Source organism: Strigops habroptila, chromosome 3 (genome assembly GCF_004027225.2).
Source record: "Strigops habroptila isolate Jane chromosome 3, bStrHab1.2.pri, whole genome shotgun sequence".
Taxonomy (NCBI): Eukaryota; Metazoa; Chordata; class Aves; order Psittaciformes; family Psittacidae; genus Strigops; species Strigops habroptila.
Genome location: NC_044279.2, coordinates 27,535,205 through 27,550,204, shown reverse-complemented (window position 1 = coordinate 27,550,204; position 15,000 = coordinate 27,535,205). Strand labels below are relative to the sequence as shown.

At 36.1% G+C, this 15,000-nt stretch overlaps 1 protein-coding gene across 1 annotated transcript in view; it reads left to right on the top strand.

Annotated features, from left to right (window-relative positions):
- FOXP2 (forkhead box P2) overlaps positions 1-15,000 on the top strand; it is a 415,715-nt gene that overhangs the window by 351,513 nt on the left and 49,202 nt on the right. The window contains exons 6-10 of the mRNA XM_030479870.2: positions 1,508-1,645; positions 2,807-3,022; positions 4,464-4,623; positions 10,916-11,129; positions 12,762-12,866. Coding sequence (XP_030335730.1) covers positions 1,508-1,645; positions 2,807-3,022; positions 4,464-4,623; positions 10,916-11,129; positions 12,762-12,866 — 833 coding nt within the window. The remainder of the gene's footprint in view (positions 1-1,507; positions 1,646-2,806; positions 3,023-4,463; positions 4,624-10,915; positions 11,130-12,761; positions 12,867-15,000) is intronic.

Genomic DNA, 15,000 nt, shown 5'->3' with positions numbered 1-15,000 from the left:
AAGTCTGGTTTGTCTTTTCCACTTGTATTTTAGAGTATGACCTTCAGAATTTTTATTATTGAATTTCATTAGTAATTTCATTCACCATTTGCAAAAGATTATCAGACTTTTATAGTAATGGCTGGTACTTCTACTTTCAGACTCCTAATTAGTCACAATTTTAAGACTATAATTTATGCTGTGATGAATTGTGTGAAAAGTGGTATTCTGTGTAATATTCGATGAAGTAATTTTTTCTAAAAGTAAACTTCAGCAGACTTGTATTTCTTTTTTCCTCTGTTAGATTTATACAAAGTCTTTCGGGATAGATTCAAGTAATAGAAATGTTAGAAAAGCTTTTCCTCAGAAGGTTTGATCATGATTTATTTTATTCATCATAATGTTATTTTTGCTGATTTACGGAAGACTGGAATGTCCTACAGACATCTCACAAAGCAGTATTTATATGCCAGCTTGCTATTATATACAGAAAAAACATTTGAATTTTGCTAGACAAGTGAGCGGCTGCTTTTTCATGGGTGTAAAACTTGGCCTGCTGACAGCTGTTTGACTATGTCCTGGTTAGCCTGAGCAATGGTTTCGCACAGCATGTCTGCTGCAACGGGCTCGGCACATACTTCGGACTCTTTCATGGGACTAGATATACAACCACACGTATTTGCTGTGTCTTTCCAACTCACATATATATTCCTGAGAGCATGTGTGTAGGTGGGTGTTTATGCATATGTAGACACTTCATCTCAGTGTATAACAGACACAAAATAAAGCTGCGTCCAAAACAGCACCTGCACAAAAATGCATTCTTAGAGTTTAGTTTACAAATCAACTATCTTATGGCAAGGTTTCCCACCTTTCAGTTTTCAGTTAGGGGTGGCTGAGATCACGTTTCTCTCTGCATAGACTGGGTGATTGAGGCAGCAGCCCTTGCTCTATACTCCAATACGGCCATGGCATTTTTTATTCCTTTATAAATCAGACTTCCTAAAAAGACTAGCCACACAAGAATGGTTTTCTTATACTGAAGTGATGTATTATGCAAATATTTTTCTAGGCTAAGTGTCTTTATTGTGGAAAACATTTACTGCTTTGAGATACTTATTTTGCTGTCTGTTTTAATCGTATCTTTTGAAACAGTCTCAATAGATTTTTCTGTTTGTAACATTATGACACTTGATAAGATGATTGATTATGAAGTGTTGAGAGCCTGCCATGTGATCTTTTTTTTTTAAATACACATTTGTACTAGCCAATGTTTAAATTTCTTGCAGGAATACATAGATGTGAAACATAAAGCTTGAGTCTGATCGAATCTGATGCCTCTGGAAATAGAGTGCCACAGTACTGTGGTCTTAAAATAACAGATTCTGACTGAAACTGGAACTTTGCAGTGATAAATATTACGGAAAAAATAATGGTCCATCTTTGGTACAAAATAAAAAAGATGTACGGCTGTGGTGCAGGTGAACTAAAATGTGTTTGATGATGATATCTTTCTTTGCCTGTGCAGGTGCCTGTGTCAGTGGCCATGATGACTCCCCAGGTGATCACCCCTCAGCAAATGCAGCAGATTCTCCAGCAGCAAGTGTTGTCTCCACAGCAGCTTCAAGCCCTTCTCCAGCAGCAGCAAGCAGTTATGTTGCAGCAGGTAATGTGTGTTACCTGCTTTGGACTGTTAGCACAGGGCATTTGTGCAAGTGTCAGCCAGATTTTTATGGGTCTTCATCGTTCGTTACCCCAAAAAGAATAAAAATAAATGTGAAACTTCTCAGTCTTTAAATTTCTTGTTTTAATTGCAGAAGTGTGAAATTGCGATTTTGAAACATTGAATATTATATTAAAAACAGCAGCAGCAGTGGCAGATGCATTACAAATGCCAAACAAATTGATATTTAAATTTTCAAGTGCTTAGGCACATTTTAATTGTAGACTTGCCAAAGGAAGTGCAAATAGAGTTGTAGATAATTGTTGCTTTAAAATTCATAACACCGTAGTGCTCCTTTTAGTCACATAAATGGTACGCGGTTATGAAATTTGAACTTAACAGCTTGTTTCATCATGGGGAAAAGGGGTTTTTTTTTATTTTTGTGTTTTTTTACATCCAAAAAATTTGTCCCAGATAGGGCTAAAAAGGAGGAGGTTACTGTTTCCTTAGCATAAAACCTGACAGCTAAGTGAAGAATCCATGAACTTGTTATTCATAAAATATAGTGTCAGCGATCAGTACCTCGGGCGTAACACAGAGTGGATTTTTGGGTGCGTGCTTAATTGTCATACAGAAAATTATGTGTCTGTTTGTCATAGTCACAGCTCAATCACTGTATGTTTAAACACTTTAATATCCAGTACCGTGATTATTACAGGCAATTCACCTTCATGTGTGAATGCAGCATCCCGCTAAACAGATTGACAGATTAATTACTTTTTTCCCCTAAGAAACAGACAGTTTAGTTTGGCCTTAGTGACTTGTAGGTTTCTTGCAAGTGGATGAGTACAGTTTCTGATTGGTTATGTAGGATGTGAGGAACTTAGGTGTAGTTATTTGAGGAGTTAATTTGGCTCTTGCATTCCCTTTAGAATACAGATTTTCTATACCCTTCTGTTTAGGATATTTTGGAATCTGCATTGGAAAATTTCAGAACCGCCTTGGAAAAAAAATGTATGTAGATCTGCCTCTTCAAATCACATTTTTTGTTATGAGGTGATTCTTAATGGCTACGCTACCATATGCCAATCTAGAAGAGTTTAGGAGATTTATAATACTTGAAACTTTTGCCTTTATTTATTAAAGTCAAAATGGTTTATTCAGCAACAACTACAAGAGTTTTACAAGAAACAGCAAGAGCAGTTACATCTTCAGCTTTTGCAGCAGCAGCAACAGCAGCAGCAACAGCAACAACAACAGCAGCAACAACAGCAACAACAGCAGCAGCAGCAACAGCAACAACAACAGCAGCAGCAGCAGCAACAGCAGCAGCAACAGCATCCAGGAAAGCAAGCAAAAGAGGTAGGAGCTAAGACCTTTGCTGATGCGTACTAGTCTGAGCTGTCAGAAGCATAGAAAAGACGAGACTAGTTTAGATCTTTTCCTGTAGCAAGATTTGGTCTTATGTTTTTACCAGGCTTAATAGCAGTGCCAGTATAATTCTCCTGCTCCCCTTTCTGAGACATAGGATTTGAGCAGTCTACTGCCGCTGTCGCCTAATGTTCACTAATGAATCTGAGCGTACAAAGAACAAGCTGTGTGGTGGACACCGTACTGATTATCTCGTATTCACAGGCAATCTGTGTTGGGGAAGGAGCCTTACTTTTCTCAGTGGCACAGCTCAGAAAGCATGCAAATTTAGTCCATGACTGAAAAAGAGCGATTGAGCAGAGATTTCAAAGTCGCAGGCCCCTGATTAATGAACTGCTACTGTAGGTTTGAAGTGGCGAGTAGAAAGTTACAGTTTGATGTGCTCATAAATCAACCTGACAAGTGAGTTTCTCACTTGTCAGCAAACTGCATCAAATATAAACATAACACAAACAAAACATGTTGAAGTAGTTAAATTGATCAGCAGGTATCCTAGACATTGTCTTCAAGCTGCCCATTATGCAAACGTCAAGGAAGCAGTTGTGACCTCCTGAGGCTTTGTTTCTGTTTGGATTTGTGAATAGAATTTCAGACAGCCATCAACTATGGAATAGAAATTGCTCCTGTATTTCTCCGGAGGCTCTGGGCAATCCACATGACTTGCTCCATTATGCAGTCTGTTTTCCAGTGAGCGCATCAGAAGTTTCTCTTTTCCCCAAACTAGAAAGGAAAGGTCTTCCACAGCAGCTTGTCTTTCTCTGAAGTGTGACTGCCTTCACATACCCTCCTGTGTCTTTGCAGCCTCCAGTTTGTCTTGAAATGCCTCACAATATTGGAACTTACACTTTTGCTCCATAATAGGGCACTTCGTTGCCTTGAATGCAATGCTCCTTTAATATATTCCAACAAGGGAAGAGAGCGAGCTAACAGGCCAGCGAAATGAAGGCTACATCCCAGTTTACTAATAGATCACTGGAGACTATGTTCATGGGCCACTGCAGACCATACTTAGTCAATTGGAAAAATAAGAGTGCCTTCAAATCACAGGCTGCTGTAAAGAGTTACACTTTTAGCATAGATAAATTTGTTATCATCTGCCATGAGCTGGGCTTTTTTTGTTGTTGTTTGAAACAGATGTTATATACTTTCTCTTGACCCTTTTCTTTAGTGTGTCATTAAATGTATCTTCCCATTTTCCCTAATACCTAATAGCTTGAATGAATATAATAGAAAATTTCAAACACTTTCACTGCCTGAATATTCTACAAATAGCATTATTATTTAATAACTCAGATTAAAGGGAAAGAAGTTGATTTTACGTTTTTGCCATTCTAGCCTTCATTGCACACTTTACTTTTTGCTGCATTTCCTCCCCCTCTTCTCTCTGTAGCAGCAGCAGCAGTTGGCAGCCCAGCAGCTTGTCTTCCAGCAGCAGCTCCTCCAGATGCAACAACTTCAGCAGCAGCAACATCTGCTGAACCTTCAGCGTCAGGGACTCATTTCCATCCCACCTGGCCAGTCTGCTCTTCCTGTCCAGTCTCTGCCACAAGGTATTCCAGTAATGTATGATCGGAGTAATTTCTAATTCACAACTTTTTTGACCATTCTATATGCATCTAAACTGCAGCAGCTTCCTGTTATGACACTTAAACATACTTTATTGTTAGAACTTTATTACTCATATTACTAAATTTTCTTGAGGCTGGTAAATTTCACAGCATACTTTTATGTAAGAAAACAGCTTTTGAGTGTTTTTTCTTAGATATAAGATGCATATTTATTAGCCTTATGTGCTGAAAACAATTTCTAATAGCAACACAATTCAAGCACCATTGTTTTTCTCTGAGGAATTACCAAAATCTGATTTAATGGAAACATTATCATTATATTTAATATAAGCAAACAGATATAAAATATATCAGCTAGTGATATTAAAGCTATTCCAAACCTCCTGTTTTTTTTCTTTTTTCTAAAAAAAGAAAGTGTTTGGCATTGAAAAGCACTTTGAATCTTCAATTTATGACGTGAATTTAGGGACAAGCCTTAGGATTAATTTTTTTTGCTATTCCTTTGTATTAAGTATGTAAAATATGATGAGTTTTGAAGGTGGTGATTCCAATAGTACTGAATTATGACTGACAACAGTAAAGACTTTAAAAAAAAAATCCCTTTGTCACAATGGTCAAGATTTCTCAGTGCTGAAAATGGGTTCAAGCTCTACTACTTGACACAAATACATTCGTGGTTGAAAGAAAATAGAGCATGCACTTTTGAAAAGTAAATTAACTTGGAGATAAATGCTGCTTACATTTTAAGATAAGGCCAAAGACTTCCTATTTTTAAGGACTCTCTCTGTAACCTGTGAGGTATGTGTTTCTGTTTGTGTTACCATAGAGAGGTGAGCTAAATGTCTGTCAAAAATTACACAATACTCTGATCTCTGACGTTCCAGTCCTGCAATGAGCATTGTTTAGACTGTGTTCATGACAGGCAACATTACTCTTAATTGGTCTTTACGCATGTATCTGGTTCCTCCACCAGATAACTATTATGAAACCGAGGCTTCAGAAATCAGATGACCAAAAGCAGAGTACACAGTATATAGACAACAGTGTAGACAATAAAAAGAAAAAAAAAAAGAGACAGAAAAAAGGCATGAGAAAGGTTTACCCACTAAAATCCTCAGTCCCTGGAAAGCAGAGTTCCAAGGAGGTGTGTAAATTCCATACATCGTGTGGTGTGGAAAAGCTGTGACACAAGCATATCTAAAGTTACTAAAATTACAACAATAAAAAAGAGTCCTAAGTAAGCTATCACAGTATTATTATTTGAGAATAGCAGTGGGGAAGCAAGCTGATGCATGAATTTTGGCACATGAGACTGTTAAAAGCTGGTTTCCTTTTGTACAAAGTCACATTGGACCAGAGTGGAATAAAAGCAATTGAAACACAGCCTCCCTCCAAACAGCTTTGCCTTCTGCAGTCTCCTCTTGTTCCATCTGTTGCAAGAGGAATTCCTCAGGTTTTCTCTCACATTAAGCAATCCCCACAGATTTCCCTTAGCACTCCTACCCAGTTGCATTGATATTCATTAGTTTAATGCAACGCTCATTCATCCACTTCTAGTAGAAAAACATAGAAAAAAACAATACTTTTTTTATTAAATTTTTAGGAGAGCTAGTAAACAGTTCTTCTTAAGAGCTTTCTTCTACTCAAAGAATTAAGTGTAACTGAAGTCATGACAAAAAAAGGCTGATAATAAATAAAAAACTTCAAAATTTTACAGTTAAAATACATCTGGATTGTTCTTTTAAGGTATATTAATCTCTTGTTTGCTTCTGCCTTTATGTTTTTTTAGTTATATGGAATTCCAATCAAGTATTTAATTCTTCGGATTTTCTTTCCTAGTTCTAGTATCTAGTGTGTATGTAGGGTTCCTTTAGATACATGAGTACATTGATAGGACCTCAGTTTTTCATAGCCCTGATGTGGATGTGCAAACTTAAAAATCAGAAGACAGCTTCCTGTGGAAAACCCTCTGCATCTCCAGAAAGGCCACTCACTCTGCCAGGAGAGGTGAAGTTAGTGATGAGGGTAAGAAAGAAAGTCTTTCCAGCAAGATGCTAAAACAAAGAGAGAACTAAATCCAGAGTTGTGACTGGCTTGGAGTTCTTTCTGTGGGCTCTCTTACAGCACGTTGTCTTTCATAGGAAGGCACCACAGCACCCAGTCCCATTCATAATGACGTAATAAGATTAATAGCTTCGGATCTGTTGAGGCTTTCTCGTATACCTTAAATTTACACATCAAAATACATCCAAATGTATCCAATATTTACAAATCTAAGTAGTACTTACTAGATTTAACATAGTGTCCCTTCATTGGGGTTTGCATAAAAGATCAAGCTTCCTTTGTTTTTCTCATAAAATTTAGCTACTTTTATGACAGACATTTTCTGTGGCAGTATTAAATGAAACCTTCAGAATTTATTTAAGATAATACAGACTGGATGTGGTAAAAGGATACTTTTCTCCTTCCACTGTGCTGCAAGATGTATAACATGGTTATACAGAAAGATTCATATATATGTAACACATTTTTATATACATCCGTTTAGATTGCTGAGTTACATGTATGGCTAGAATGATGAGAAGCACAGGGGTATTCATATTTGAAAGTTATTTGTCATAAAGAGTCCTCTAAACCACAAATTGTTAGTGGCAAAGAGAGCATGGGGTTGGCATTTGTTAGTATGACGAGACATAATTTCCAAGTACAGCTGTGAGGTTCATGTCTAGAAACAGTGTTTGCTCCAAGAAGTAACTGCCTTTGAAGGACAGGAATCTTTACCATGTTTTCTTGATAGTCAGGTATAGCAAATAAGATACAAGAAGTGTTTTAGCATTTGTTTTGTGACAAGACCTTCACTATGGCATACCCAAAGCCAGTGGCTTACTGTGAGTTACTTCCATGTAATGCTGCATTGATGCTAGCTAAATGCAAAGGACTGTAAATGACAACAGAAACCAAACAATGAAAAAAAACAACCCATGTAGGAAAATAAAAGACAGATGCATGGTTGGGTTTTATAAGTGATAGTTTAATTAAGTACTTATTCAAACATAAAAATAGAGTAGATAGTGGTGAAAAGAGATATAAAACTAACCTCAAAATCCTGAAATTCTTGGTGTTAGTAAACTGCATAGCAAAACAGTATATGCCCTTTTCAATATAGACACTAATTTTTATACCTCTCTGGATCCCCTTGCTGATCCTTTCTCCTTTAATTGAGTGTGCAGAGGGTATTTTGAAGGTTTGAAACTTTAAAACTTACTCTACTTTTACATCCACAGAAAAATATCTGTCAGCCATTTTACAGGTCTCTTTTAAAATGGGAGTTAGACTTTTTTAGACACAGAAACTACAAAATTGCCATAATTTACAATTAATTACAAATCTGCTTATTAACTTTATACTTTTTAAGTGCCTGCCCTTAATCCTTTTATCCTAAAAGGCAGCCTTTCAGACTGCTCTGAAGAAGTGATAAAATTAACCAGCCTGAGCCCAGACAGAAATTTGTCTGATTTTAAAAAAATCTGGGTGAGTGGAGACACAGCTCCATCCATAGCTTCACACAGAGGCAGGGGCTGCCCAGCAGATAGCTGAGCAGCTGCTACCAGCCCTCATTCCTTCACCCACTTGTGGGGCAGCTCTTACTCAGCTCCCCCAGGGCCCAAAGTTTGATGTTGTCCAATGAAAGTTTTCTCACTGCAAGACACAGCAATATGTTTATCCAAACAGATGGGTTTAGTCTTGGCTTTTATTTCTTTTCAATACAAAATTAGTTTATTTTGTTCGACAGCAGGAGGAAGAGAAGAGTCTGAAGTAAATAATGCACTGTGTGTATCATGCCACCTAAATTAATACATTACTTTTCATTTTGAATTGTGATTACATTTGTGGGTAACTATTATTTACTGTGCTAAAATGGGTTATTTGCAGTGTTGCTGGAACATACCTCATGAACATGGCAGTAATTACTTACCTTCATTAAACAATTACAGCTAGTATAACCATCACTCCCGTTGCCTGTCTCTCTAATGCAGTAAATTAAAGCCTGGTTTCTTCCCTTGCTTCCTTAAAACCTAGCTTTTTGCTGTGCAAATACAATGTAAATTGAAGTTTTAAGTCTTACATTCCAACCTTTTTCTCTTTGTCATTAATTGAGATTGCCAATGAGTGTTGGTATTTAAAGTAGGGAAGCAGGACACAAACTAGTAGTCTAAAAATGAGGTTCTTTCATATTTTTTTAAAAAAATAAATAAATACCTTCCAAGCAGTTTGTTTCCACACTACCTCCAGAAATTATTATTTCTGTATATCATTACTAGTCTATTTTTTAATAGTGGTGTAGACTTGTGAGACTTTCTGAGACAGCTATTGAGAAGTATTAAGGAACTTACTGTGCTTTTTCATAATTCTTTGTTCAGTCTGTTTTTTAGTAGTCTGAGTTCATGTCTTCAAAGTAAAACATGATCTAACAAAGAGATTTGTCAAACAGTGAAAAACAGTCTTTACATGTTTCTAATACATCTTCTTTACCAAATAAAACTATCCTCAATGAAAATTTTAAATGAATAGATGCATTTTAATCCTTTTCTAAAGAGCAGCAAATTTAAGCTCTTTCATAAAATAAAAAGAGCAGCATTTTAATTCAGACCACATCAGCATTCTGAATGTTTTGCATTCCAGCAGATCTAGATACTGTGAGCATGTCTTACCTAATTTCACTCGTTGAGACAAGGTACAGAAGACAGAATTAGATTTTAAGATACCTCTGGACCAAATAATCTTAGGCTGAAAAACCTGGCCGTGAAACAAGATCTTTCACAAGAAGTTCTCTGGACTTCTCATTCTTAATTTAGTATTCTTCAAAAGAGAGATGTCAAACTTATGAAGACTGGCAATGACAGAAAAAATACATATTTCTGATGAACTCTACATCTTTCAAAATCTGAATTTCCTGTCCTAGCTGTGTGTTTGGTGGCAAGATAAGAGAATGCTCACACCTCTTCTCTTGCCTGTGTTTCGAGAGTCTTTAGTTCAGGCAGAAGCATATTGTAATGGAAGTTTCCATGAGTTCGTGCAATGTGCTCAACTCAAGCCAAGTAAACCTAACACATACATATGAATACATTCTACGAGACATTGCTATTTGTGGTCTAGGATTAATCCTGGAAAGTACAAGTTTCCAGGCTACAAATGGAGTAGAGAGCAAATTTAAGCTCTATGTGCAAAGATCTGGTGGCTAGACTCCAGAACAGTGCTGTGCATATAGCACATACTGAGGAGTTTGAGAAGCTTTTCAAATTTTGTGTGGCTGCCCATCACCCCAGGAGACTGGTGAGACAGTCTCCTTTCTCCTAGCCAAACCTTCCACTTTATTTTCCGCAGTCGGGCTGGACTAAAAAAAAATCATGGAGAAATCTGATGGTCTACACTCTGTGTAATTTCATCTGTGTGAAAAGAGTTGTAAATGGGCCAGTTTTGTTGGCTTTCTAGTTGTGTGGTGACACTGAATGGTACCGAAGAGCTTCAGCAGTCACCTGTATCTAGCTCTGCGCTGTTGTGGGTTTGTTCTTCCAAATAGTCACTTGGGTTTTGCCTCTTGAGATGCATTTTAAAATGGAACAATTTTCGTAAATATTAAACAGGACTAGTGAATATGTGGGTGTCATTAATTAAAGTCAGATGTGTTCTGCTCAAATATTAAACCTGTTAAGATCTCATGTTATCTTCTGATTTTTCTCTAGTCAGTTATGTTCCCCCACTCACTGCTGTTCCTAAGTGTTTAAAGAGAATATCCATGTTTGTATCCTTAGTGTAATATGTTTTTCTATTTTCCATTACATGTTTTATTAAGAGGAATTATAACACTTGAGTTGACTGGATGCATTGAGTTACATTTCCATGTCAAGAAATTGATTAAGCGGACAACAGAAATCTTGACCAGAAGTTTTTTTAGGGTTGTTGTTTTTTTTCTTTCAAGAGATAGTTGCAAGTTCTTTGTAGCTTTCAGCCTTTGATCTTTGAGCAATGTTTTCAGGAGTATAATATTATCAACACTGGTGATTTCTAATTGACTGTTTATAACACAAGAGAAGACAGTTAGATTACCTGGATTCTGACAGAAGAAATTCTGACTTTATGTTTTACTACATGTTGATTGTGCTGGAAAAACAGCATCAGCTTTATTGTTGGCATTAATCCATTAATAACACTGAGCTCATTATATGAAACTCTTTATTTTGTTATATTAGTGGGGCTTTCTTTCATTTTATAGCTGGCTTAAGTCCTGCTGAGATTCAGCAGTTATGGAAAGAAGTGACTGGAGTTCACAGTATGGAAGACAATGGCATTAAACATGGAGGGCTAGACCTCACTACTAACAATTCCTCCTCTACTACCTCCTCCACCACTTCCAAAGCATCACCACCAATAACTCATCATTCCATAGTGAATGGACAGTCTTCAGTTCTAAATGCAAGGCGAGACAGGTAATTCTGACAAGATTTCAACTATGCTTATCATTTGATGTAAAGCTGTTGTTTGACATCAAAAGTCACATTATTTCCAACAAAATAACACTGGATACAGGTTACTTAAGGATCACAGAGACATGATTTTTCAGAATTGTTTACCAATAGGGCATCATATTCAATAGCGATGTCTAATTTTGCAGACACAATGACAATTACCAGCCTGTGTTTTTATAGCATATGAATTTATGGTAGTTTTGTTAAAAATAAGAAAGCCCAGAAGAGAGTGTGCTGGTTTAGAAGTGTAAGTGCAGATTTGTGGGCACTTTTGTAGGCACGTAGCTTCATTCATATTTGATTTAACACATCTGGCAGTCCAGCTCTTACTCTTGAATCACACTGCTGGTTTCATTGAAAATGTTCATCTATCTTAATTGTCAAGGCTGTAATTCAGTGCAAAGATTTTATGTAAAGAGCAGTTTAGAAATTAGTACGTTAAAACAGTTCTTACATTGTTTGTCTCTTGTGAAGAAAACCACTGAATTTTCTTTCGTATATGCACGACAATAACACAGTTGATGCATTTCGTACAACTTTTTGGTGGCCTTAGTGTAATACAGTGGAATTCAACCATATGGATAAAGTTAAAATAATTTTTCAGACACATTGACAGATATTCTTCACTATTCCTCATTTTCAAGTAAGGGATTAAATACATACAAAAGTACACAGTACACAGTAGCACTTACTAGTAAATATATGAGCATAGTCAGATGTAAATGATCTCAATATAAGATGAAATTTAATTTGTATCTAAATAACCTAAATTGTAAATAATTGTGTTTTAAAATAAATATTCCATTTAATTGTTTTAATATTTATAATAAGAGACTATAATTTAAGTGTCTCTGGTTCTCATGTGACTGTGAGAACTTTTTTTATCGTTATTTTGTTTTATTTAAAAACTAATTCTTCTCTGAATACTGTTATAGTAGTACTTTCAGTTAGTATTACTTTTGTGATTATATCTCAGAGAGTGGTTCATTGCTTCAGGATGTGTAGCTGACACCCACCTCTGTGGGACAATCCCCTGAATTTCTTTGATAACTGTATGTGGATGAAACTATTGAGGCTTCAAAAAAAGGCACGGAATACAGCTGGGGTTTTTTTATGAAGCCGAGTAGGTGTGGAAGCAACACTTGTGAATAAAAATGTTTATTAATGGAAACAACTTTATTTTTACACACATTTAAGCAGAAAATTCAAATACTGTGTAGCAACATTTCCAATATTTAAAAAATCTGACTGTCTTCAGTATTCTCATAATTGATTACTTCTGAGTATATTTTTTATTTATAGGAAATGTTACACCAAGGTCATATGGCAGAATTAGCATATGGTATTATACAGTCATCTTATTTTTTCTTCCTTTATTAACAGTCATCTTTGGCTCTATTTCTTCTCTAATTGGAACATCATCTAGCCTTGGCAGTTGAACTATTCAATAGAACGATTAAATTTTTCTGACTGCTCTGAGCTAAATTGACCTGTTTTGACCTGTTTGTCACTGATCGTAACCTGACAGGCGCTAGCAGCCTCGAACGATTATGGCTTTTGAGATGAATCTGATGCCTTATTCTTTTGCTACAGCTCGTCACATGAGGAAACTGGGGCCTCCCATACTCTCTATGGTCATGGAGTTTGCAAATGGCCTGGCTGTGAAAGTGTTTGTGAAGATTTTGGACAATTTTTAAAGTAGGTGGAATTCTATTCATTGGTACAGGGCTGTTTAAGGCAAGGGAAAGAGAAGGATGGCGAACAAAGTTTTACTGTAAATCATGTCAGAGATTTTTTTTTTGTGTATTCCAAGCAACTGGGTAATCGAGGCTATCTGCAGAGGGTCAAATCGTTATCCTTTCTTTCATGTTGAACACTTTTGCAGGCCTTTCAATAGCACAGTGTTTAATCCTCTTATTACCCTTTACTGAAATGGAGCCTCAGAAAATTTGAAGAGATACTTTAGATTGTATATTGAATAGTAGGGGTATGAAAAAGCACATTTTAATTTCTGACTGTATATAGTGGGAATTAATGTGCATAGTATAAATAAAAAAGCACAAAGGACTAAGCGGGGCCATTTAGCTCTCACTTGCTGATTTATTTTTGCTTTTACTCTTGTATGTGCACAAGATAGACACACAGAAAAAACCCACGTGAACAAGTGGGTTTACACCTTTTAGGACTGAATAGTGATGTCAAAAGTTTTCCCTTTCAGTATTTGGTTTTGCCAGCTATTGCCTAAATCAGAGCATTTAGAAAATAAGTGACAGAGCTTTTGCTTTTCATCTGCAGCTTCAAACTACAATAGTTTTTTGCATTTTTTCCCATTTTTATTTTTTAAGTAGTTACTAGTATTTCTGTGTGCATTTGGGTTTTCAGCAACAGCAGTGATTTTCTACCTATGTACATTATGGACTGGTCTTTGTTAGAAGAGCTGTGCTCATTTTGGCTGCAATAGATCTTAATGGAAAGCTACAGATAGGCTTATATAGATGAGTAACTTCAGGGGCTGAGACTCTTATGTTGTCATGGTGCAGCTAACAGGGTGAATGAACTGTTTCATGCTTCATCAACAATTAAGTTAATTAGCTCATTTGAAATTGCACTGCTTTGTTGCCAGGATGTTGGCAGAAACATCAAAAAGATGTGTTTACAAATGGTAGGCTACAGGGTATGTAAGAGAAGCACCTTAACAGGAGACCACAAGTATGCAGTATCACAATAACTTTTATAATAGAATTATAGCAATACTTTTCATAAAGTATTTGCAATGCTTTCTCCGTCTTTCCTGCTGTCTTTCAGTTTTAAATGAAGTAACTTATACTGACTTGCAAATCTTAGGTAGGTATCACTCCTGATAAATTTTTCGTTTATAAGTGCATAAAGTGGAATGTCAAAATAATGGCTTATCATTGGAGAAAACTGTATAGGATTTAAAAGAACCTTATTTATGTAAGTTTGTATTAAAAGGAAAATGAAATCTCCCAATTCAACATAGTGTTCTAAGTATTATTAATACTAAGAATTTAAATTCATTTAACTTAAGCATTATCCTTTTCAAGAAAAACTACATTTTCTAAATAAGTCCATCCGTCTAGGCTATAGTGATGCTAATTCTGTGGGCAGACTTTGCACATCCATTATGTCAGGTCTCTCTTGTTATAATCCACGATCACTAAAACCGTTTTGATTAAGGCAGTGTAGTGCTAGGTTTACAGATGCTCTTGCTTTTCTGAATCAAATAACCCTGGAAAACGTGAAAGCGACATATCACATCTTGATAATTCTGGCACAGAATCAGTCAGGGTTTACAGCAGTGTCATGGCTTTTGTCCTATTCACCAGCAAAACAATGTCCGAGAATATTTTATTATTCGTTCTTTTCATTCAATTCTGTCTTCTGTGCCCTAAAAACAAATAAGAAGTCATGGTGCTGAATAGGCGAGGTTGTTTATGAAATAGAAATATTCCTTCATTTTACACTAGCGTTGAGATGGAAATCAATACATAACCTTGCATTAGATTCTTTAGTACCTTTTCATGTTCACACTAATGCAAAATCCCCATTACAATTAAAAAACATTTTCTTTCAATTAAATATCAACTTTTAGTCCAAAGATTGACCATTTTTCCAACCCATTAACTTTATAGGGGGTGACAGGACTAATGACTGTAGTTTTCAAGGCTTTGCTCTTAGTATAATCTTTGTTACGATGTTTTAGGTTCTCTGTCTTGGAACAATATGATACCTGTGTTAAGAGAGTTAATGCAAGTATATTGTACCAAAATGAAATATTAATAAGGTACACTACCTCAGTCTAGTCGTATGT